The sequence below is a fragment of the Octopus sinensis genome, linkage group LG10 (genome assembly GCF_006345805.1).
Source record: "Octopus sinensis linkage group LG10, ASM634580v1, whole genome shotgun sequence".
In the NCBI taxonomy this organism is placed as follows: domain Eukaryota; kingdom Metazoa; phylum Mollusca; class Cephalopoda; order Octopoda; family Octopodidae; genus Octopus; species Octopus sinensis.
In genome coordinates, this window is record NC_043006.1 from 55,681,109 (window position 1) to 55,708,653 (window position 27,545).

The 27,545-nt window shown below is 35.9% G+C and overlaps 1 protein-coding gene across 2 annotated transcripts in view; it reads left to right on the forward strand.

The window, feature by feature from the left end:
* The window catches only part of LOC115216578 (trissin receptor-like), a 304,896-nt gene extending 278,378 nt beyond the window's left edge, over window positions 1-26,518 (forward strand). For both annotated transcript variants that reach the window (XM_029786045.2, XM_036506696.1), the window contains exons 3-4: window positions 16,139-16,299; window positions 24,774-26,518. In XM_029786045.2, coding sequence (XP_029641905.1) covers window positions 16,139-16,299; window positions 24,774-25,895 — 1,283 coding nt within the window. In that variant the 3' untranslated portion in view covers window positions 25,896-26,518. The remainder of the gene's footprint in view (window positions 1-16,138; window positions 16,300-24,773) is intronic.
* Window positions 26,519-27,545: the final 1,027 nt, after the last annotated feature.

Genomic DNA, 27,545 nt, shown 5'->3' on the forward strand with positions numbered 1-27,545 from the left:
GGTCACTTAAGCGCGACTGATGGATGTCTATCCTACATTCAAAAAGCAAAGAGAATACTTATAAAATCTGGTTAGAACTTGAATATTTCATGTTGGAATATGCACACTCTGGTGGATAACAAGAGTGACTGTAAGCCTGAACGACGCGCTACACCTGTTGCACGCGTTATAACACTGATATCGCAGCACTTTCGGAGACTCGTGTAGAAGGTGATGGTCTGTTTTAGGAAGTAGAAAGTGGATACACCATTTGTTGGAAGGGAAATTGAAGAAGGAGTGCAGAGAAGCTGGTTGTTTGCTTTGCAGTTCGATCTGAAATCCTTAAGAAGTTGGAGGAACTTCCTGTTCCTATAAATGATCGTCTAATGACTCTACGTTTGCACCTGAATGGTGGGCGGTTTGCTAATTTTATAAGTGCCTATGCACCTACTTTGACCAGTTGTGATGAAGATAAAACTATTTTCTAACCCAGCAGAGAGCCACGCTTAGGAAAATCCCCAATCATGATAAAGTCATCAGATGTGGACGTTTTGGTATAGAGAAGATGAATAGCAATGGTTTCATACTTCTCGAGCTTTGCGAAGAATACGGACTTTACATCGTAAGCACTCATTTTATGCACAGAGGTAATAACATAACAACGTAGATGCACCCAAGGCCTAAATTTTGGCGCTTGCTGGATTATGTCATCATTCGCAAGCGTGACATCTATGACATTTGTAATGTCAATTCCTTTCATGGTTCGGAGAGCTGGACAGACCACAGCGTGGTACGAGAAAAGTTCCGGATGATGATCAGAATGAAAGAAAGTAGAGGGTCAGTTGGCATTCCTCGACCTCTGAATGTCCATAAGATATATGATGCTGTGGTGAAGAAAGAGATTGAGAATCGTTTATCCAGCATTAAAAATACTACAGCGTGGGAAGATTTTCGAGACCATGTTTTTCAATGTGCTGCTGAAAGACTGGGATATGCTATTGTAAGACCCAGAGACTGGTTTGAGGAAAATCATGCTGAAGTTCAACGACTGATGGTCGTGAAGCGCCATGCCCAGAGGACTTTCAGTTGTGCAACGAAATCTAGCACTTGTCTACTATAGCAGTGTAAAATCACTACTGCAGCGATCTCTCAGCATGATATAGAATACCTGGCGGGAGGATCTTGTTCGTGATGTTCAAGCTGCTACTGATGCAAATGACAGCAGTCACTTTACCATCTTATGAAGCAGGTTTATGGGCCTTAGAGCTCTGCAGCAGCTCCTTCGCTTGCCAATGAATCATCTACTCTGTTTACTAAATCAACAGAAAATTCGGGTCACTGGATTGAACATTTTTCTGAACTCCTAAACCGTGAGTCAATTGTGAACGAAGTAGTGACTGACACTATGCAACTGAGGCCTGTCATTGACTCTTTAAATTCCATGCCCTCATGGAATGAGGTAATGCCAGCAATAAGTAAAATGAATCTTTGTAAGGCACCTCGTAGGAATGGTATTTGTGCTGAGCTCCTGTGGTTTGGTGAACTTATTCCTTTTATGAACTTATGAGTGTAATCTGGAAAGATGGAGCAATGCCTAGCGACTGGAAATATGCAATTATTCTTCTTCTCTATAAAGGAAAGAGAGCCAGAGTAGAGGTTGGCTACTACAGAGGTATTGCTCTACTATCAGCTGCTGGCAAGGTTCTGGCAAGTATTCTTCTTATCCGCCTGAATAGGTGTCTTGTAAATGATGTCCAAACTGAATCTCAATGTGGTTTCCGATCTGGAAGAGGGACGATGGATATACTTTTCACAGCGAGACAGATGCAGGAGAAATGCTATGAGCAGAATATAGATCTTGTCAGGGTATTCATTGATTTAACCAAAGCCTTTGATACTGTGAATAGAGTCATCATAGGGAAAATACTTGGTAAACTTGGATATCTGGATCACTTTGCATCAATAATCAAATCATTTCATGATGGGATTGAAGCTTGGATCAATGTTGGCGGTGGTATGGTGGGACCCATTCTTGTAGAGAATGGTGTCAAGCAGTGAGACACCCTTGCCCCAACTCTCTTTTCTGTGCAGTTTGCTGCTACTCTTTCTCATGCTTTTGCTGTGGATAGCTCTCCTGGGATACAGGTTAGGTATCGATCTTCAGGCCGTCTTTTTCACTCGCGTCGATTTGCAGCCAATTCAAAGGTTTTTCAGTCTCTTATTCGTGACCTCCTTTGTGCAGATGATTATGACTTAGTCACTCATGCAGTAGATGAGATGCAAATACTTGTGAATCATTCTGCTTCTTGTAAGGCATCAGCCTGGATGAGACTATTGTAATGTTCCAGCCGGCATCAGGAGACCCATATGCGGAACCAGCTATTTTGGTTGAAGGAACGATACTGAAAGTAGTAGACAAAGTTGTCTACCTGAACAGCACACTCAGCCTTTCTTGCTCCCTGGATGATGAAATATGTTTCAGTCTGCAGAGAGTTCTGTGTCTGGTGGCATCACAAGGCGAACAAAAATTACTATGTAGTGTGCATGTGCACTGACATCGCTCATTTACACGTGTGAGACATGGACCCTTTACAAATGTCATGTAGAAGTTCTTGAACGCTTCCATCAGAGATGTTTGAAACACATTCTGAATGTTGGCTGGACCTTAAAACCTCCAGATACACAGGTCCTGAGGAAAACCGATATCCTGAGTATTGAGGCGATGGTGCACAAAAAGCGGTTACATTGGACTGGACACCTTGATAGAATGAATAATAGCAGGATCCCTAAACAGACGCTATATGGGGAACTTGTTAGTTGAAAGCGACCCGGAAGAAGCCAAGACTTTGATTTAAGGACTGTGTAAAGTCCTCATTAAAGGCCTGTGAAATGCGAGTGGCTGACCGGGAGAGCAATGCTTGACATCGCCATGGATGGAGGAAATATGTAAAGGAGGGAGTTGATACCTTAGAAAGAACACGTACTCTTCATGAAGAATTTAAGTGTGCTGCTCGAAAATGCACTGCTAGTGTAATTAATGGGGAAAAATTGGCCTGCAATGTTTGCGGTCGTGTATGTTTGTCAAAAGCAGGGCTAGTTAGTCTCTAACTGAGCCGCAATTGTAAAGTATAAGGCAGTCTTGAGTGCACAATGTTCCGAAAGGTCAGTAAGGATTTTCCTCGGTCATGAGTGCACGGCCATCATCATCATATGTATATGTATATATATTCACATATATATGCATGTATATAATTCGTGTCATACTAAGAAGCGATGCATGTTATCAAAATTTCCGACTCGAATCGAATAGAAGAAATCAACCCAAATTCTTGTTATATCTTTTTCTTTTACTTGTTTCAGTCATTTCCCTGTGGCCATACTGAGGTACGGCCTTGAAGGGTTTTAGCAGAATAAATCGACCCCAGGACTTATTTCTTTTAAAGCCTATTACTTATTCTATCGTTCATTTCTACTGAACCGCGAAGTTAAAGGGACATAAACATACCAACACCAGTGGTAAGAGAACAAATATAGACACACACACACACACACACAAACGACGGTCTTCTTTCAGTTTCCGTCAAAGAAAGCCACTCACAAAGCTTTGGTCGGCCAGAAGCTATTGTTGAAGACACCTGCTTAAGTTGCCGCGCAGTGAGACTGAACCCAGTACTATGTGGTTGGGGAACAAGCTTCTAACTACGTATCCGCGCCTGTGCCTATCTGTGGGAATGGATTTAGGATTGGCTCGTTTTTACAGGACACAGAGTCGTATAATGTATAAAAATGAAGTAAAACCAAGAAATGATATTTTTAATGTATTTAACAGTTCGTCGTAAATGTAAGAAAAGACTTGAATGAAATACATGAAAAGTATGCTATAACGCCAGTAGATATAGCATCCGGCTATTTTGTGATTTTACGGAGGCACGATTAGCTGATGATGTTGGCTAGAGTACTAAGAATAAAATTGTTATAATTTCTGTGGTAATTCACCACATAAAATGGTTCGAGAGAATGTTGAAACACTTTTAGAAAGATTGGTGCTTGAAATAGGAGAGTTACGTAGAAATAATATAAAGGAAAGTAATCGATGCATTCGAAAATTACTTCGGGTTTATAAGTTACACAAAACAATATACACGTGTAGGCTTATGGCTGGAGCAAGGTGAATTACTAATTTACAAGTTGAAGTCTTTGTTAACGAATATGAAAAGGCGGTTAGAATAGTTTTTGTTAATCATTGCTATTCCAGCATAACGAAGTTCTGGGAGTAATGCTGATGTAAACACGTTAGGTCTTGCATACAAGTTTTAGTAAAACTGAAGGACAAGGAGACAATTAAACAATGCATGTGTATGATTTCTTTACACTGTAAAGCAATTTAGATTTAAAGCTAGTGGATCATGGAACATGTATCATAATGGATCTAGTGTGTGAAAATCAATTGAAAATATATTTCGACCAAAATATTGTAGGGTTTATGTCGGATGTGCTCATTAAATTTTCAATCTATTAAGACAGTTAAATTAGTTCTGTTTATATATCTACTTTATATGTTGCATGCACGTTTGAAAAGAGATAATTTACAAGAGATTAAATTTAGTTATGATAGTAAATACATTCCATTTGCAGGAAAGGTGCTTAAGCAAGTTAGAAGCATTCTTCTGGGCGGTACGTGTAGTCATTTGTTATTTGTACTTGGCAGCAGGTGAATTTTCTTAATGATTATACAAACGGAAAAACTTATGTTTAATCAGGCAACTTGCTAGATTTTGAAGGCACATGCACGACATTTTCGTTGCTAACTATAGTTATTTTTTTTAAAGATTTACTGAGTTGAAGTTATTCTGGAGATTCGGAACCAAACAGAAGTAGTAGTGATCTTAATTCTAAGTCAATGACAATGTTATGGGAAGATAACGGCACAGCTATCAAATTAGGATATAGCGCTTTTGTTGGGATGTAATGAAAATAATCGATGTGATTTGTTAATAGAAATAACAAATACTCTACTACAACGGAATAGGCGAATATATAACGAGAAAAACTTCAGTTACACACACACACATACACACAGAGTCATACACACTGACACACTGAGACACACACATATACATGCATGCACACATACATACGCGCGCACGCACACACATACATACATACATACATACATACATACATACGTATATATATATAAAGCCATATATACATACCTATACACAAACATATAAATATATATATATATATATACAGTCATGTAAGCTTGGAGTTATTTCAAGCTTTGCTTATGCTATGTAGGGATGCGTTTGCTGTTAATGTGTTTTATCTGAGAACTAATGATGTACCTTCACGAATACCTGACATGAATGTTGTGTGAACTGGAATTGGTGTAGTATTTATGTGAGGATGGGAATTGACAACATATTACTTTTGGGAAATATCTAATTATTTTCGTGATGACATATAAGTTTAACTCAAATGACGTTTGTTTTGTTAGTTCTACTCTGTTTTGAGGTAGGTGGAGTCTTGTTTATACTAGTTAAGTTGCAAGTGAAATCGCATAAAGGGCTGCCTTTTTCAGGAAATACATATCCAGAGATTTTCCTACGTATTCCATCTACAGCATTCTACCCACAGAACATGCCCAAGGGTATTTGAGCAGTGGCGATCTCTGAGCAGTGGTGAAACAGCTCAGGAATGAAACTAAATATGGATCGTCAAGGAGTTTTTCTCGGCTGAGCGAAAGGAAACAGTGCCACTAGAGAGGTTGATTTCAAAAACTCACTCATAATTGGACTCATGCTTTGTCCAGTACTGGCAGCATGGAAAAGGGTCATATGGGCATCTGTATCGATTTGGACTTCGTTGTTAAGTGACGCAACGAAACCAAAATGACGTTCGACTCTTCATCTGGTCTTGCAATCAGATTTTTCGTTGGTGTTATTACTGACTTTTATCGAGCTAAAAGGAACATAAAAGACAATACTGCCAACAAATGTTGCACACTTGTTTGTTGGGATTATTCACGAATCAGGAGCTTCTCCAGCACGACTCTTTACGTCGTTCACAATAACGTTGTTGTAGCGAAAAATCAGTCGTTCGTGGTGAAATACCTTGAAACTTGCCAGTTACAAGAACCACCACAAATGCTCCATCTGTCACCAGCATGGGTCATCGAATAATCGTAGATGGTGCTTTACATATCCTAGTGTTGGGGGAGGGTATCACAAAGAGCTCGTGCAGTTTATACGAGCACTAATGTTACCACCACACCAGCGTCATTACTACTACTACTACTACTACTACTACTACTACTACTACTACTACTACTACTACTACTAATATATGTGTGTGCAAATGTATGCTCAAACACATATGAACATGTGTGTGTGTGTAAATTGTGTAAATATGTATGTAACGAAAATGGATTGTTTTGGAAACGGTGATATCTATTTTTATTCGTCATACAATAGAACTTGAGTTGACAAAATTTACGGCAACTAATTGGCTTTCATTAGATCAGTTTTTAACTGTTAGATATTCATATGAATTTTTGTTGTTCTTTAAACATTTCCTTAATTCCTACCGGTGTTTCTCTAATTTTAGAGTATGTAATACGTGATTATTTTACCAAAATGTCTATTAATATTTTGATGAATAAGGAAACAAGGAGCATCAAGACACCTATATACTGACTGCCAACAGTCAACGCATTAAGACATACCTGTATATTGATTGCTAGGAACAGAGAAACGTGGAAAGAAAGAACGAAAAATCACTGAAACTTTGGTTGCCTTTCACAGAGAGTTCTTGAGAAATATATCGACAATTTCGTACCCGATCATATCAGAAACGACGAAGTCTTGCAAAGCGCGTCGTCGCGAAGATAGGGATGTGGAAAGATGAATGAGACTATCTGACCACGTCTTCCACTGCTAGACCATCATTATTCAAAGGTAGAATTGAGACAGACCGAAACAAAAAGAAGATAGGACAGATCTCGGATCACGTGGTATTGAACCTTTCAGAACAACCTAAAATTTATTAATGCGAACTTTGAGAATATAAGTTATGCAATCGATCAAGATTACCGGCCGCTTGATGTAAAAACATACGCGCAGACGAATTGATTGATTGTTTAAGAAAATGCAAGCCTGCTTAGAAATATTAATTCAGGTTACCTGTGGTGTCTGGTATAGTGCTAGCAGTTTACTTACCAAAAACTAGTAAATGTATCAATAACGGAAGCTAATCAGCATAGACATCTCTACCAGATCGATCGATTTGTTAGAAATAGCATTCAAATCTTCGTCATGTCACATCCTACTGTGTGAAACAAGCGAAGGACATGTTGGTTATTGGAATATTAGATATGTTATATCTATAAAATTAGGCTAGAATTTATTTGATCCGAATTTCAACAACAAGAACAAAGACAGCAACCAATCTATTATTTATTGTAGCGGATATTAGTTTACCAATATTGGAGAATACTTTGTATCTTAAATATAATTAATTAAAGATAAAGAAGAAGCTATGTTGTTCTACATGTTTAGATATACTAAAATACACATATTAAAATATATAGAAAGTATCTTTTTCATTTTCATCAATGTTTTTCATAAACTGAGATTCTAATCAGTTCCAGTTAGATTCAAAACAGTATTCTGATTTTACCTGATTACAATTAAAAAAAACAAAACAACTAATAACAAAAGACGAATTAACATTTCAATAAGTTGAGTTGGTGTTTTGTTCTGTTCTTTAATAATTTGGTTTTGCGATTACGCTTTAGCAGGCACAATTTTGCTTGTGAATACACCTGGAAGACAGCTAAAATAACGATGATTCTGCAAATTAGCGACTCATACGCACAAAAGTATGTTATCGCTCGCCTATGCGTCTTTCGAGGGTAGAGTCAAACGAAATCGCGCTCGCTAAATCATAATGGCAGGTTTACAAAGGATTAAGTGAAACTGAATACAAAACATTTATTTTCAATTGGACAGCATATTGCAGTACAGCAATTGTAACCCCTCGAATATAAATCCTTCAAAATGTTAAACGTAATACTTCAAAACATGTTTGTGTTCTTACGAATTCATTTTCTTGATTATTCTATGGTTGATGTTTATTTCCAGATTAATTCGCATTGAGCAGACTTATAATCAACACAATCTTCATCATCCCATTTTCTTAAAAGAGTATCGGGAACAGCATTAAAAAAAAACATACTCTTTCTTTAAGATGACAGTGTGTGTGTGATTTGAGAGAGATTTTGCTGTTATTTCTAGCAGATCGTGAGACTGCTTGGTGGTTTCCTCGTTTCATAGACGTTTCTATTGGTCGTAATAGAATGAGTAATGGAATGGATTGAATGTGCGCGTGTGCGTGTAACTTCAGGTGAGTCCTGACTGAACAGAGCTATCCTCAAAAATGTTTCAACCATGAACATACGGTTTTTCAAAACTACATTAGCGAATGTAGTCTTTTCTTTTTAAGCTGACAGAGTGTGCTTTAAGGGATATTTGGCTGTTATTTCTTACAGGTCTACCAGCCATGTAAAATTTCACTTGTTTTTGGTGTAGGCTGTGTGTGGTAGACATAGTGAAAAGTAGTAACATTTAGAAAGGAATGTGTGTGATTAGAATTAAGAGTAAGGAGTCATATGGAACGAGGAGACACATCAGGACTAGTAGAGTGTAGAGTGTAGAGTGCAGTAGAAAGAGAGAGAGAGAGAGAGAGAGAGAGAGAGAGAGAGAGAGAGGGAGAGAGAGAAAGAGAAAGAGAGAAAGAAAAATAAATAAAGAAAGAAAGCGTTATCAGTACGTGATGAAGCCGTGTGACAAAAAACTTACAATCCAAGTGATGGGAGATAGATGGATCCCAAACATAGGCAATGTTTTCAAGGAGGTACTTGTACTAGACCTCATGGCCGAAGGTCTTTTCAGAGGCAAGAGTAAAAATATTGATTTCACTTGAACCTGAAGAATGAAAAGTTTGTCGAAACATTACTGAAGCAAAATATATAAAAAAAAGCCTGGTAGAAAGTCTGCATGTTGTTTTAGAAGACATCTTTGTCATAAAAAACTGCTCGTGAGACTCGAATCTACATCTGCAACATATGACAAACGTTGTACCATTGGAATCGTAAGTTTGTGGTAATTCATTGTTGCTGGGTGGAAAAACATGATAATTACTTATTTAGGCACAAGACCAGCAGCCTTGTAAGAATAGGTTAGACTATTTTAGTACTTGTTCCATGCTCTATTTTACTGACCCTGAAGGAATGTACGGCAAAATTGACCGTAGCGAGATTTGAACTCACTTTGGATGTGTTAGAAGTGGCAGTGGTGGATCACCGTCGTTTGGCGATGAGGATTCAGTCGTTCAATCTACTGGATTACCTGCTCCGGAATTAAGGTATACTTGCCCGAACATTCCTCAGACAAGTGTACCATTAACGTAATTCTCAGCTAAAACCAGCGAGATACGGTGTAACAAGGTCATATCTTTTGAATTACGAGTACAATCCACTCAATTGTAACAGCTTCCGTCAATCTAATTCCACTCACACAATATGGGTCGACTAGAGTTTATAAAAAATTACATTGGCTCCAGACGCGACTCAGTGGGATTGTTCTCGGAACCTCATGTATGCGAAGAGAACTTCTTAAACATTCGGCCATTCTGCGCATACCATGTTATTATAACGACAATAGAAATAGTTCAAGCCCCAACAGTACATGCAGAGGCTATTGCGTGCTTCAATTTATAGATAAAACTAATGCAACTGGAAATTCTGTTTCAATCCGACTTTGGTTATTCTTACTTCAGCACTTTTATACAACGTATATATATATACAAAACACACATACATAAACACAATATGTGTATAACATACACACACACATATACACAAAATCCTGAATAACATAATTATATGCACAACATAGACATATATGCATTATTTATAAAGCACACAACACAGATATGCATAATGCACATATACGTATTATCACATCTATACATATCACAACCTCATTATATTTATCAACCCACTCAAACTGTTAAATATTTTGATATGCCGTAGAGATGTGACAGTCACAATGAACTTCGAAAAATAATTGCTTGGATTAGAATTTGGGTAGTTGAATACTACTGGTTTCTTACTTGACACGAGGTCAAAAGTTTGTGTAGGTGGCGTTGTCATCTGTATAGACGTCAATTGTAAATGTCGGTGTTCTTGACGAATTTGAGTTACTGCTCAACAATATGAATAAAAATAGCAAGTATATGGATACTATGGACATTTCTATAAGCATAAGCTGCATCGAGTCAATGAAAGCGCCTCTACATGGTTACTCAGTATGATAGAAATAGCAGTGGATGTGATAGACGGAAACTGAAAGAAGCCTTTCTCTCTCTCTCTCTCTCTCTCTCTCTCTCTTTCTCTCTCTATCGCATATACAGTGGGGGGGGGGGGAAATAAATATTCGTATATGTCAAAATTCATTATCTAATTTCGAATGAACATAAATGGGATATACTATATTTGCATACACATGCATAACCTAAGAATATGCAAAAGAAAGTAATAAATTATAGTTACTAAGGAATTTATATACAATTATAAATATTTAGGGGTAAAAAAGTATTCGTACGGAACATAGATTACTGATAATTTTGATTTAACACTTCGTAGCATAACCATTATTCAGTTCCACTTCAACCAATCTCTTCTTGTAGTTCTTAATCAATGACTCGCATGGTTCGTTTGGAATTTTTTCTCATTCTTCTTGACAAATTTTCTTCAAATCTGGAATGCACCTTGGCGCTCTTGAATGAATTTTAATTTTCAAATAACGCCACAAATTTTCAATGGTGTTCAAGTCAGGTGACTGGCTTGGCCAATCTAATAATTTTATATTGTGATCGACAATCCATTTTTTGGTAGACTTCAGCGTGTGCTTATGGTCGTTATCCTGTTGCAAAACCCACCCTTCACAAAGCTGGAGCTTTTCTAAAGAGTCCCATAAATTATTGTTTAAAATATTTTGGTATATCTCTGCATTCATTCTACCATCTATCTCATGTAAATTGCCTGTACCATTTGCAGAGAAACACTCCCACACCATGATGTTGCCACCTCCAAACTTTATGGTAATAATTTCTTCCAAACAATTCAATTTTCGACTCGTTTGTCCATAGAACATTTTCCCAGAATGTATCAGGTTTATCTTTATGTTCATAAACAAATTTTAAACGGGCATCGCTATGCCTTTTATTGAACAGCAGAGTTTTCCTAGGAGAGCGTGACTTCAGTTCATTCCTACAAAGTTCATTGCTGATTGTTCATAGTGTAACACTAGTCCCTGAAGCTAACAAATCTTCTCGCAACTCCTTTCTGGTGATCATTCCGTTTTTTTTCAAGTTTTCACTTCATTTTTCTTAAAGATCTAGGGGAAATCTTGCATGGTGCACTGGAACTTATTCTGTTTTCAACAGTTCCCGATTTTCTATATCTTTGAATAAATGAAGATATGGTAGAAAATGGAATACAAAGGGTCTCTGATATTTTCGTGTAACTTTTACCTGCTTTCCACTGTTCAATAATTACGTTTTTCACTATATTTGTGAGTTCTTTACTTTTCGCCATTATTACGATACTACTTTATGTTGTCTCAGTGCTGAATGAAGAAGCCAGCGTTTTGACTCTTAAAAATGACAACTGATAAGATTATTGGAACAAACGAGAAAGTTCTAGTAAAAAAAATATTTTAACACTATTTTGTGGCATAGAAAACCATAAATTTATTCTTACGAATACTTTTTTCACCCCTAAATATTTACGATTGTATATAAATTCCTTAGTTACTATAAGTTATTAGTTTCTTTTGCATATTCTTAGTTTATGCATGTGTATGCAAATATAGTATTCTGAGCATTAGAAATTAAATAAATAAAGAATTTTGATATGTACGAATATTTCTTCCCCCCCCCACTGTATCACTGTATCACAGAAATATATATATATATATATATATAGATAAGAAAGTTTGTTTGGTAAAGCACGTGGGTGAATATATAAGAAAATAGTAAAGTGTGAAAAAACGACAGAAGGCTTAAATGTTAAAAAATATATATATTTGTGTCAAAATGTCTGGAGAATATTGGAAAAATTTTTTTCCTTTCCTTAAAATGACATAATTTAAAAAATTTTTAAAGAAATTACCGGTTTCGCGTGTAGCTTTTCAAATTTCTTGTGACGTTATGTTTATATTGCATGGAATTATCGTTGTTTTTATTTCCAGGAGATTTCTAAATAAGGGGAGGTAGTGAGTGATTTTTTCCGGTGTAGGGGAGATAATCCCTTAAAAATTTTTTTCCCTTTTCCTTGTTAATTTCTCTGTGTCAGTATGTTCGGATGGTTGAGGCTGGGTTTGTACTTTTCAATGAAGAATGTTTCCTTGTTCAGTCTCAATTGTGTTGATGATCCGAAAGCACATTGGTAAAATGGGAAGATTAAAAATTGTGGCAGTAGTTGCTTTGCGCATTTCTCAATTGAGAAATGCGCAAAGCAACTACTGCCACAATTTTTAATCTTCCCATTTTACCAATGTGCTTTCGGATCATCAACACAATTGAGACTGAACAAGGAAACATTCTTCATTGAAAAGTACAAACCCAGCCTCAACCATCCGAACATACTGACACAGAGAAATTAACAAGGAAAAGGGAAAAAAAATTTTTAAGCGATTATCTCCCCTACACCGGAAAAAATCACTCACTACCTCCCCTTATTTAGAAATCTCCTGGAAATAAAAACAACGATAATTCCATGCAATATAAACATAACGTCACAAGAAATTTGAAAAGCTACACGCGAAACCGGTAATTTCTTTAAAAATTTTTTAAATTATGTCATTTTAAGGAAAGGAAAAAAATTTTTCCAATATTCTCCAGACATTTTGACACAAATATATATATTTTTAACATTTAAGCCTTCTGTCGTTTTTTCACACTTTACTATTTTCTTATATATATATATATATATATATATATATATATATATCAGTCTGTATCTGTGTTTGTCCTCCACCACCGCTTGGCAACAGGTATTGGTATGTTTACGCCTCTGTAACTGGGGGTTCGGCCAAAGAGACCGACAAAATAAGTGTCAGACTTAAATAATGTCTATTCATCCGCCTAAAAATTCTTCAAGACGGTGCCTCCGCATGGCTGCAGTCTATTAACTAAAACAAGTAAAAGATAAAAGATAAAAGATATGTTTAATGTTATTTGTATGACGCTCAAATATCGCTAATTATATTTCTGTATATTTGATTACTTCTCGTTATAGATTACCGGGAAACAATTTCCTAGAACTTTATGAAAATCGTTTTATATTTTGTTTTAGTGGCAATAATTCTGTGATACTAAAATTCTTAAATGACAATCAACCACGCTTAACAGTAGTCTGATTATGTTAAGTGAAAACCACTTATATTGCATAAGTTAATTGACAATCTGTAATTCTAGATTTCATAATTGCTAGTCAGTAACAATTAAGTTTAAAACAATGGACTATTAACATCCGCACTGGATCTTTGAAGAGGACAAGCGAACGAAGAAGTGCTACGTTATCACTATACTTGCTAGAAATAGTAGCCAAATCGCACTCTTCTTAATGAAAAGTGCGATTTGGCTACTATTTATGAATTTTAATGAAAAAGAAAGGACTAGTTCGATAATGTGGCGTAGGATTAAATATTTCTGAAATGACAGAATGGTCACCGTTTTAATGAATTCGGTCATATATCTACCTAACCAGGATTGACATGGGCTAAACCAGTGGTTCCCAATGTGGGCAGTATTGTCCCCTTGGGGCGGTGGAATGTTCCAAGGGGCGTTGAAGAAAAGTGGGGCGCTAATGGGGTAGCAATTCATGTAAAAAGTGGGGTGATAATGGTGTAGCGATTCATGTAGAAACAACAAAATATTGGGTTCATTAAGTTAAGTTTTATTTGTGAAATACAGTTGCTTTGAATTTACTTCAGAAAGAGGTCTGTGTTTGTGATAGTTAGGGTGGGATCGCTAGGAATGTGGCTTAGGTGTCAAGGGGACAGCAGCCCGAAAAAGCTTGGGAACCACTGGGCTAAACAACACTCGAACTATCTGCTCTATCGGAAGAACTGACAGCAGTGAGAGAATGAGGCATCAACATCATTGTCCTGAGCATACTGCCAAGTAAGTGACCACAGCTTTAAACTACAATATCAGATCTCTGCTGTATTAAATGGCCACAGCACTAAGTTACCACTACATTAAACCACCTCATTAAACCAATACAATATAGAACCTTCACGCTATCAAATCAACATCCCTAAAATATTTGTGTATAGCAACATCCTTGTTTATTAGCTGCGATAAATTCTTTGAGCTGACGTTTGATTGTTCTGGGGTTAACACACCACAACTTTTAGCGAAACTCCAACTTCATCTCAAAACCAGTTATGAATATATTAAAAAATATTACGTCTTGTTACACCATGAGAGGATTGTCTTTGCACACCAAAATAATAATGAAAGTATGAAAAAAAATGAAAAATATTAAAAAAATCTGTGATTCTGACAAATATATTTCGTCAGAATGGCAGAGTGTTCCTGCACTCCATTCAATCTACGAAAATGGTGCATGTAGTTTTTCTTGTATAGCATCAGAGGTGGGTGTTCACAACATAGTTGGTTTTGAAATAAAGGATAATTACATTAAAATTATTCATCTGCTTTTCCTGCTCGCATCACTCTTCCCACCTTCATTTTTCAGACCTTTTAAGAAACACTTTGACCGCTATTTCCTCTACAGGCGTACAATCTTCTGCTATTCCCTCTCCTCCCACGTCTTTCCTTCAAACTTTGATCTATAGACATTCAAGATCAGTCTAAACAGCCTGAGTCCTACCAATCTAATAAAAAATCAAGAATACTGGTACTCTTTCTCTGGCGTAATTGTAAATAAATTATACTTGTGTTATTGAAATTTTTTACAGTAAGAAAATCCATTTACTTTATCTCACATCCTACAATTTTCAATTACTTCTTTCTTAATATACTGCCTGCTGTAGATCTGTTTTATTCAAACTGCTTTGAAATGAAACTACTGCAAGTCTTCTGCCTTAATTTAACGTAAAACCGATGTCAATCAGTATTACAGAAGCAATTTGTAAAACGAACCATCCATTAAAAGAAATCCATGTTTTGACAGAAGTCTGTTTATTTCCAGTAGGAAAGTTTTAGTTACTGAAGATTAACATTAAGAGTGGAATACATTCAATAACTTTGAAAGTTAAAGGAAAAATTATGCAAACACACACCTGTCAGTTACAGCTTTGCTATGATATTACTGTGATGAAGAAAGTTGGAATATTACAAATTTTCAGACAAGAAAAGTAAATTAATTAAGGGATTGCAATTGAAATTATACTATTCCTCTACGGAATTTCGTATCGATTGAAAATGATTGAAAGCATGAGACTTGAAGCTGTACAGATATAAAGACGATCGATTGAGAAGAGATGATTTTTTTGTATTTGTTAGTGAAATTATTCTCAATCGTTTCTCTATGGTCACGGGCCACCGTCTTGATAGCAAAAACTATTGGTATAAAATGAAAACTGTATAAACATGTATGTTCAACCATGTGACAATGCAAGAAGAGACAGCAACTATAACATGGAAAGAAATCGAATTGAAAGAAACAACATACAACGAAACTTAATGCAAACATTATGAATATTATGATATCACCATTGTATATGATAGATGTGGGAAGAAGTATGGGTGAGAAGGATGATTGTCATTTGATTGAATGGAGAAATGGAGGACAGACAGACAGACCGTAGCGGTGCAGATGGTGGGATGATGATGATGATGAACATGGTTTTGGTGTTAATGATAATGATGTTAGTGATAATGTTGGTGATATTGGTAGTAGTGATAACGATGATTATCCTCACGATAAAAATGTTGATGTTGGTGATAAAAGTGATGGTAATGCAGATGATAGTGATGTTAATAATGATGATGATGAATAATGAGGAGTTGATGATCTTAATTCAATGTAGTGATAATACTTCTGATTTATCTATTGCAGGTAACTTGCTGGTCCTTTATATTATCATTAGAAATGCTCGCTTGCGAACACGAACCAATTTTTTCTTAGCAAACCTTGCTGTTGCGGATTTCTGTGTCGGTGTATTTTGTGTCTTTCCAAATTTATCAATGTATATTTCGCCAATCTGGCATTTTGGAAGGGTATGTATTCATTTTATTTCTTTGTTCTTTTCCTGATTTCAGTCATTCAACTGTGCCAATGCAGAGAGGTGGGTCGAGTGTCGTTTCTTTTAAATAACTCTCAACGGTACAGTGTCAATTACTTCGTACCTAGAACATATTTTAAGGATGAAAGACAGAATAGAAGGGATATGAACTTAGAACTTAAAGAGGTGTAGGTATTTTCTCCAACGTTCTAATAATTCAGCCTTCCACACATCCAAATGTAGTAAATTTGTGAATCTGTTATCCCCATTTATTTATTTCTATTTATTATTTATACTTTATATTTAAAACTGGTAAACAATAGTGTCATCGGTTACAGAATTTTAAAATGGAATCAATCACTGATCCACTACACTTATGCTACTGAGAGAAACAGATAAGTGTCCGGAGCGCGGTGCATAAAAAGTACTTCGAAGGACACCGCTTTTTCAGTTTCCGAGGAAGATACACGCAAACATACATACAAACACACGCGTGCACACACATTAATTTATTTTATTTTGCATTATTTCTACTTTAACACTCCATATATATATATATATATATATATATATATATAACATTTTATATTTACATTCTTACATCTCTTTCTCGTTATATTCATGAATTTCTATAGTTTTCTAATTATCTTTATTTAAAATTCTACTTTTGTTATCAGATGTAAAATTTCATTGTTTTACACACACTTACATTGTCAGTTCTCAGTCTAAAAGCAACTGTAATCAATCTTGCTAATTGGCAGTTGCCTACAGTATACTTGAATTAATTATCAATAACCGACCAAAACAACATTCCTTCTTATGCCCTCAAAACAGTTTTAACAATAGTAAAACTAATCTCCACTGACTTGAGATATTTATCAAGAGAACTACTTGTTGCTTTGCAATTAGCAAACATACCTAACAACCACCAAAACATTAAATATTCGTTAAATAAAGCCTTCCTCTCACATACGTACATGCAGCGGCAAGAGATAAATTCAACAATAACATCAGTCTAAGAAAAATCCACAATACAGTTTCCTAATTATTTCTTGTTCGTTGTGGTAAAATAGCCAGGGGCAAAAATAGGATTTTGTATTTACATTTTCCTCTGTAAAACTTATTGTTTCCTGCCAATTTGCTTTCCAATCGAAACTGATCAATCCTAATCAGAGTAAAAAGAAAACAAGCTTCAAACACGATATCTATTTGTCTGAGAATTCTGAACACGAGACTCCGAGTAGCGACTCGTAAAACCACAGCCCTAAATAAAATCAAAATCTAATCTACTCTGTTCAAATGCATTTAGTAATTGTTCATATAATTCCATTCGCTTATGTGTCACTATTACACACACACACACACACACACACACACACACACACACACACACACACACACACACACACACAGAGAGAGAGAGAGAGAGAAATACACGAGGTATTATCAATAAGTACGAGAACTGTTGACATAGTAACGAAGCTAAAGCACGCAGAGTAAAACCACTGGACAAAAATTGACCTTGAACTCTGCTGTGCATGCAGGCTAAGTTTTAACGCTGCTTACAGAAGTGCTTGGAAGGAAGGCGTGTAGCGTGTGATCGTCGCATTGACTATGACAGAGAAAGTTGCCTTGGTATAAAATATTCTGCTCAATACCACAGATTTGCTTGTCAGATGCTTAACCTTTACCAGTTGAGCATGTCCCTTAGTGACTGACGATATGTGCATCTCTGATCACAAGCAGGAGTAGTAGGGGAAGCATCATAGCCATGTCTTGAGAGGGATTCTTTGGGGTTTGAATAATTCACCTCTGGAAACGTGGGTGTTTCGTTCAACATCCTTAAACAACCCTTATTCAGAGACTTTTTGAGCGGGATGGGCTAGTTGACCAGAAGAAAATTCTAACTGGGCCCCACCTGCAAGGTCATGTGCTGTTTATCATGATATGAGATCACCATGTCGCGAACATATGATTGTGATGCATGTGCCTAGTGTGCCCTTATCGGACGTGTAGTCATGATGGGTATAGTGGGTTTCGTATATTTTACCCCATTGTCAGTTTGATGGCAAGCACTGCTCTCTCACTAAATAATAATAATAATAATAATAATAATGATAATAATAATAATAATAATAGTAATAATAATAATAATAATAATAATAATAATAATAATAATACCAGGCCAATATATTAAAGATCAGAAGCAGTCCAACGTGTCGTGTATGCAAGCAACAAAATGAAACCATTGACCATGTGGTCTCCAAGTGCAGTCTTCTAGCGCCTACAGAGTATCTCAACAGGCACGATAGAGCTCCACAATATATTCACTGGGTAATCTGTAAAAACCTGGATTTGCCCCATGAAAAAAACTGGTGGGAACACAAACCACCCCCAGTGCTTGAAAATGACCACATCTCACTCCTCTGGAACTTCACCATTCAAACTGACAGAAAGATAGATGCAAATAGGCCAGACATCATATTGAAAGACTTCAAACAAAGAACATGCCTCCTCATTGATATGACTGTCCCAATCGATATAAACGTATCTGTCAAGACCTACCAAAAACTGAGCAAATATAAAGATCTTGAAATAGAAATCAGCAAAATGTGGAAGCTGAAGACTAAAACAATACCTGTTGTCATAGGTGCCCTGGGAATGATAGCAAAAGGGGCTGATAGCTACCTAACTCAGATACCAGGAAACCCAAAAATGGCAGAAATTCAAAAGATAGTGCTCATGGGAACTGCTCATATCCTACGCAAAATACTTTCTATGTAATCTCAAGGTTTAAAACAAACATAATTTTCGGTTTAAAAAAAAAAAAACTTTTCTTTTTTTTTTAGACATTCATTAGTACAACACCCCCACCCCCCGAATATATGGCACACTAGGCATAACAACAACATGAACTTCCAACCCTGTTGTCTCTTGAGGTCTCTGGGTGAGACTTGGAGCCAACTTGTACAAATATAAAGCAAAAGTCAAACATAGAATAATAATAATAATAATAATAATAATAATAATAATAATAATAAAATGCCCTGATGCAGTACCAGGCAGTGGCTCTCATGGCTTCTGATCTTAACTGATTGGAAGTGTTATCATGTACATTGTTTTGTCTTGGTATAAAAGATGGGCTACAGCAAATATTCTGCTCAATACCACAGATTTGCTTGTCAGTTGTTTGACCTTAACCAGTTGAGCATGTCCCTTAGTGGCTGACGATATGTGCATCTCTGATCACGAACAGAAGTAGTGGGGGAGCATCATAGCCATGTGTTGAGAAGGATTCTTTGGGGTTTGAATAATTCACCTCTGGAAACAGGGGTGTTTCGTTCAACGTCCTTAAACAACCCTTATTCAGGGACCTTTTGAGCGGGATGGGTTACTCGATCTGAAGAAAATTCTAACTGGGCTCCACCTGCAAGGTCATGTGCTGTTTATCTTGATATGAGATCACCATGTCGCGCACATATGGTTGTGATGCATGTGCCTGGTGTACCCTTATCAGACGGGTAGTCATGATGGGTATACTGGGCTTCGTATATTTTACCCCAGTGTCACTTTGATGGCATGCTCTGCTCGCTCACTCAATAATAATAATAATAATAATAATAATAATAACAATAATAATAATAATAATAATAATAATAAATGCCCTGATGCAGTACCAGGCAGTGGTTCTCATGGCTTCTGATCTTAACTGACTGGAAGTGTTATCATGTACATTGTTTTGTCTTGGTATAAAAGATGGGCTACAGCAAATATTCTGCTCAATATCACAGATTTTCTTATCAGTTGTTTGACCTTAACCAGTTGAGCATGTCCCTTAGTGGCTGACGATATGTGCATCTCTGATCACGAGCAGAGGTAGTGGGGGAGCATCATAGCCATGTGCTGAGAGGGATTCTTTGGGGTTTGAATAATTCACCTCTGGTAACATGGGTGTTTCGTTCAACATCCTTAAACAACCCTTATTCAGGGACCTTTTGAGCAGGATGGGTTATTCGACCAGAAGAAAATTCTAACTGGGCCCCACTGCAAGGTCATGTGCTGTTTATCTTGATATGAGATCACCATGTCACGCACATGTGGTTGTGATGCATGTGCCTAGTGTACCCTTATCAGATGGGTAGTCATGATGGGTATACTGGGCTTCGTATATTTTTACCCCATTGTCACTTTGATGGCATGCACTGCTCTCTCACTCAATAATAATAATAATGATGATGATAATAATAATAATAATAATAATAATAATAATAATAATAATAATAATAATAATAATTATAATAATAATAATAATAATAATAATAGCGATCGGACAGTTTCGAGGATTGTTTATTAAAATCGGAATTGAACCAAGGTTACAGGTCTTGCAGAAGAGAGAACACCTTGCTACAGCAAGGATTTTAAGGAAAGTCTTGACTTTGTAAGGAACAGGAGGGGAAGCAGTAAGGGAGCATTGTCAACTTGTTGTTAACGGTTCCCTAACTGAAATGTCTGAACTATTTAACATTTAGGTGCTTGAGATGTACAAAAATGATGAAACTTCGAAGTCATATTCAGTTAGTATTTCTGTTTTACACACACACACACACACACACACACACACACACACACACACACACAAACAACACACACACACACACACACAAAGACACACACACATCAGTAAGTGCAGACGAAGCTCGCTTGTAACACATTCCTGCTCATGGAAAAAGCTTTCGCTGTCGAATTTTATCTTACAGACAAAAATTCTCCTTAGAGACTTTGTGTGTAAAAGCACATCACACTCCAAATGATTCCAACGGATTGTCAGATACCAGTAATTCGGCTGACTTCCTCCATCTCAGACACTGAGTTCTTTCTTTGAAGCTGGATACGAATTTTTGTTCTTCTTACAAAAATTTATAAACAAAGCATTGATTGATGTGTGCTAAAGTTTACTTACATCATTTGGAGCATGTTTTTTTACTAAAAAAAGTCTCTAAGTACTTTTTCGTCTCAGTGAATGTCATTTCCACGTTTATGCGTACAGAAAGTGTTATAAATAGATACACGCATCTTGATGTTGATCCTCACAATTTGATATGCGTATATTGATTTAATTCCAAATTGGCGAAAATTTGCACCCACAACCAAATAATTGACCCGCAGATTTCTGTATGGGGAGAGAGGAAACTACTCAGCATTAAACTCAGAGTTACAAGATGCTGTACAATTAATTTAAAACAATGTAATTAAACAGGTTTTACATTTGACAGATTAATCTGAATGTTAAAAGGTTAAATTAATATTATATTTATGGATCATTATGAGAATCCATTTATTCAATGTATTGTTATGAAATATTATGGCGGTGGTTCGGAGATATCACTCTAGACTCCACATCTAGTCATACATGTATTAGATCGCTGTAGGATAAGAAAAAGTGAAGTGAGCGATATTTACCAGTATACACTTAGTCTGTAATTAGCTTTTACACACCTGTTTAAGAAATATAACAATTCTTTCTGGCATTCGGCATGCACTTGCCTACTATTCGAATTCATTTGCGCCTACTCTTTCTACATATTTCTGTCTACTTTCAACCTGATATTTATATAAAACTTACTCTTACTTATCAATTTTCATATTCACCTCTGATGAATATTACATTTTGCTAATGAAATGTAGATATAAATTCAAAGAATAATAAATTACTCAAACTGATTATATATGTGCTGGTAGCGTCTAAAAGATAATGCTTCTTAATCATTCACCTTTGATAATTGTAGCTTAGACCAGGAGCCATTATTGTCAACGGACGGTCACATCAGTATCTTCTGGCATTATTACTTTCTAATGAACAAAAGGTTTAGGAAACTAATGAGAAGTTGCATTGAATAATTAATAAGTCAAAATGATTTATAAACATATTATCAAACGTACTCCAAAGAGGCTGGGTTTGATCTGCGTAGGCTATGTAGTAATATCAATAAATAGAGTGCACTTGTCCTGAGGAGTGGAAAAATATGTGTGTATGTATATGTATGTGCATGCATGCATGCATGCATATCTATACCTATATATATATATATATATATATATATATATATATATATATATATATATATGTGTGTGTGTGTGTATGTGTGTGTGTGTGTAGCTATATGTATATATATGTATATATATGCGTGTGTGTATAGTCATAAATGGCAGTGAAATAGTTTGATAAAAGTTTATTTAGCAATAACAAATTTCAAGTGTCACTATACATTGCTTCGTAAGTTTAAAACATGTAAATAGTCTTGTATCATACTATATATTTATATTCTATGTTTTATGTTTTGTAGAATGATACATTAAGGAGCTTCTTTTATGAATACTACGGGATTAGTTGAATCCACATATTGCGACTAACATATGGCTTAGTTGTTAGGGTGTCAGCACCATGATTGTAAGATTGTGGTTTCGATTCCTGGACCGGGCGACGGGTTGTGTTCTTGAGCAAAACACTTCATTTCACGTTGCTCCAGTCCACTCAACAGGCAAAAATGAGTAACGCTGCAATGGAATTAATATATATATTTAAAAACATATTTAAAGTTTTCCATACACCCATTTTCATTAAAATTCACCTTCAATTTAGCATTCTGCCTTTTTATAATTTTTCCTTGCCTATATATATATATATATATATATATATATATACATATATATATATTTACACACACACACATATATACACCTCTGTATATATACATGTATATATACATATATATATATACACACACACACATATATATACACACATATATATATATATATATATATATATATATATATATATATATATATATATATATATATACATATATATATGTTTGTGTGTGTGTGTGTGTGTGTGTAGGAAAAATAGAAGTTGAAAATGCACAGAGAATACTTAAAATATTTTTATTATCATATTTATAGATTTAACCGGTTTTACAGTTTACACTGATTTTCAAAATAATTGAAATAGAAAGACGTGGCTTATGTCGCAGCTATCTTATTAAAGCTTTAGATATAATAATAAAAATATTTTGACTATTCCCAGTGCATTTTCAACTTATTTTCCCTTTATTTCTACGCATTATAACTTGTATAACCGTTATTTATATGTAGTTTGCCAAGGTTTCGTGTAAGAATTAGACGCTACTCTCAGTCTATGGCTTTTTTACATTCTTAAGACCAAGTTGAATACGAAACTAAGTAGTGAAGACAGCCATTTGTTGAAATCTCGTGTGAGAAGATAAAGTTTATGAAAAAAATTAGACAAAGTTCGTTTCCTTATAGAGAAGAAAATGCGGCGAGCTGGCAGAGTCATTAGCACGCCGGACAAAATGCTTAGCAATATTATCGTACGTCTTTATGTTCTGAGTTTAAATTCCGCTGATGTCAACTTTACCTTAAATCCATTCGGGGTCTATAAGTTAAGTAAGTGTCAAACACTGGGGTCATTGTAATAGAACATCACCCCTACCACTACTCCTATTGTGGAAAATTTCAGGCCTAAATTAGAAAGGAGTTTGGAGTAGTTATATATGGTCTACGTGCGGTAAATCTGTAAATCACTGTGTTAGATTCTTTTCCATCTGCGACATTAAGTCATGTAAAACTATATTTTTTTAACCCTTTAGTCAGGAGGACCATATATTGTTTTTGAAGGGTAGAAATATAGAGTATGACATAAAGTGCTGAGTTATTGAAAATATTAATCTCATATAATGGAATCAAGAAATACAATTTGAGATATACAGATTCTATAAGGTTTTAAACATCCTAATAGTATTGTCTCAACTCTACGAATGAAATCTTCAAAAGATGTCCCTGCATGGACAGATACGTAATAGTCAATTGGAATACCCAACCTCTAAACCACATACTAAATTCTGAAACTGCAACACTATGAAGGGCTCTTTCACATGTGTTATATTTCTTTATTTTTCTTATTTTCCCTTCAACTTTCCCAATTCTTTTTCTTATTTCTGCCGCTTTTATTTCTGCCGATGAATATGAAATAAAAAGAAGCTAAGTAGAGTCACTGGTAACCTACTTATGTATAATTGTGTCACACTGATTATGAAGTAAATATTTCTTCTTTCAACTAATCTGAGTTCACGTCATATTTCTTGTCAGAAATCAAGTGAAATAATAACTGGTTCGTTGGAAACATCTACCCAGCGACATTACTGTTACATGATTTATCGAATGCAATGTGTGTGTGTGAATGTGTGACTGTGTAAGTTGATGCTACTACAACTCTTCTTCTTCTTCTTCTTCTTCTTCTTCTTCTTCTTCTTCTTCTTCTTCTCCTCCTTCTCCCCTCCTTCTCCTCCTCCTCCCCCTTCTTCTTCTTCTTCTTCTTCTTCTTCTTCTTCTTCTTCTTCAACATGATCATCGTTATTATCATTACTCTGTGCTTATTTTCTTTTGCAGGTGATGTGCAAAATCTATTACTTCGCCCATTATATGAGTCTCACCGTACCCGTTTTACTGTTGACCGTTATTTCAATGGAACGTTACGTGGCCATCTTGCATCCTCTGAAAGCCAAGCAGCTGTTCACCTTTAGACGATTTCGTATTGTTCAAATACTAATTTGGTTGTTGATGGTGGCTTACAACTCTCCTCAGCTGATTGATTATGACACCTTCACAATAGGTAGCTACACGTATTGCTACATGAGATCAGAAAAAATTCAAACCAACGTGTATGTATTAGCTAATCTGATTATTTGGTATATCATTCCGCTGGTAGTGCTAACATTTATGTATATAAAAATAGCAGCAGCACTTTGGCGTAGCAGCAACAGCAGCCTGAACGTAGCATTGAACACAAAATCGGGTAGCAGTATTAAATACAACACGAATATTAGCACGAGTGAGCCGGGCAATATGATACACTACACTTCTACAACAACTACGTTGGTGCTGAAGGAGAATTCGATAAAAGAAATGGACGCAGAAGTGATACAGTTACATCGTAACGTAAAGGATATGATGAAACATCACAGCTTTTGTCAAAGCAGTTTACCTATGTCAGAAGCTCAGACGGAGCAAGAATCCATATCTGATTATGAATCACAAATCGAAAATGAAAGAAATATAATTTACACCAAAACACCACAAAGTTTCACTGAAAGAGCGAAACAAAGCAAGACGACTGTTCACAAAAATAGAGACCATAGTCAACATTTTTCATTTAAGAAATCATCTTCTACGAATTCTAACACAAGTCAGTGTGATTCTCCGTATTCAGAAAGAGACGTTCAAATCCACTATCCAAGAATCAGTACACACAAAGTTATTGAAGCTCGTAAAAAAGTCATCATACTTTTAATTATGATCATTTGTTCATTTGCAGTTCTGGCTTTACCTTATCATATTCGATCCTGTCTCTACTTGTGGATTGACACGACTTCCCTGGGCAGTCTTCTTTCTCCAATTTGTTACTTGCTGTACTACGCTAACAGCGGCTTAAACCCGCTCCTTTACGCTTTGCTTTCCGAAAACTTCCGAAGGAGTTTCAGAGACTCTTTTAGTTGTAGAAGAAAAAGATAAATATTTCTCTCATTCCCTTTCCTATTGTACCTATTACTTCAATTAATTTATGCCAAATTTTAAAAAACGCTAACATGAACAACTAAAAATGTATCATTTCTATATCTGAAAATTATAACTTACACGAGTGCATATATGTATGTGTGTGATGTATATTGAAATTTTGAGATTTATTTTGTCTGATCTAAGTGAATATACTATTTTCAAAATCTCTTTATAAAATATTTAACTTCATATTTTCATCCATCTGTTCGATTTTCGTTTGCACATCGAGTAATACATTAGATCTACTGTGTCTCCGCGTCTGCTTTTATTACTTGCAAATTCCCTTTTTTTTTTCAACTTCGAAACAGACCATTGTTTACCTACTCTGTCTAGAATCTCGACATTTTCTTTTTGTTCTTTGCATTTATTCATTTTTGATGCGGAATCAAATTTATAAGGGGAGAAGGAGAGTGTTTCCTGTAATAAGTGTTGTGGTCGAAGTCTTTTCTGGTAAACAACATTTGGATAGGGTTAAAAGGAAATAGTGTGTACCACAAAGAATTGTGACTAAAGATATTTTGTAGGAACACTTAATTATCGATTTCACATTTTAATGTGGTATTGGGGCTGTTAAACATGTATTGATGAATGATCACATTTGGTGGGCTGCGTATTACTACTACTACTACTACTACTACTACTACTACTACTACTACTACTACTACTACTACTGATAATAATAATAAATACTGATGATGTATTCTCATACATTTTTAATAACGTGAAACAGTTGCATTTACATATACTAGGCGCAGGAGTGGCTGTGTGGTAAATAGCTTGCTAACCAACCACATGGTTCCGGGTTCAGTCCCACTGCGTGGCATCTTGGGCAAGTGTCTTCTACTATAGCCCCGGGCCGACCAATGCCTTGTGAGTGGATTTGGTAGACGGAAACTGAAAGAAGCCCGTCGTATATATATATATATATATATATATATATATATATATCGTGACGCATATTTGCCATTTGAATATGGCTAACCCCTAAGGGTGGATGCTACTGTAGTTTGTAGCCCCAGGAAGATATCTCCTCCAGCTGGCTATAGACACACTACCTGTGTGTTTGAGAGGACACAGGTAGTGTGTCTATAGCCAGCTGGAGGAGATATCTTCCTAGGGCTACAAACTACAGTAGCATCCACCCTTAGGGGTTAGCCATATTCAAATGGCAAATATGCGTCACGATGTGTTACCGCTACTGTTTATAACTAGCTCTGAGATTTATCATTATATATATATATATATATATATATATATATATATATATATATATATATATATATATATATGTGTGTGTGTGTGTGTGTGTGTGTGTGTGTGTGTGTGTGTGTGTATGTGTTTGTGTGTCTGTGTTTGTGTGTCTGTGTTGCTTGACAACCGATGCTGCTGTGCTTACGTCCCCTTAGCGGTTCGGCAAAAGAGACCGATAGAATAAGTACTGGGCTTACAAAGAATAAGTCCCGGGGTCGATCTGCTCGACTAAAGGCGGTGCTCCAGCTTGGCTGCAGTCAAATGACTGAAACAAGTAATAGAGTAAAAGAGTATACATATAGCAGTTGAATACCTGCATTAGCATTCAAAATATATCGACGCGTAATATGCTAA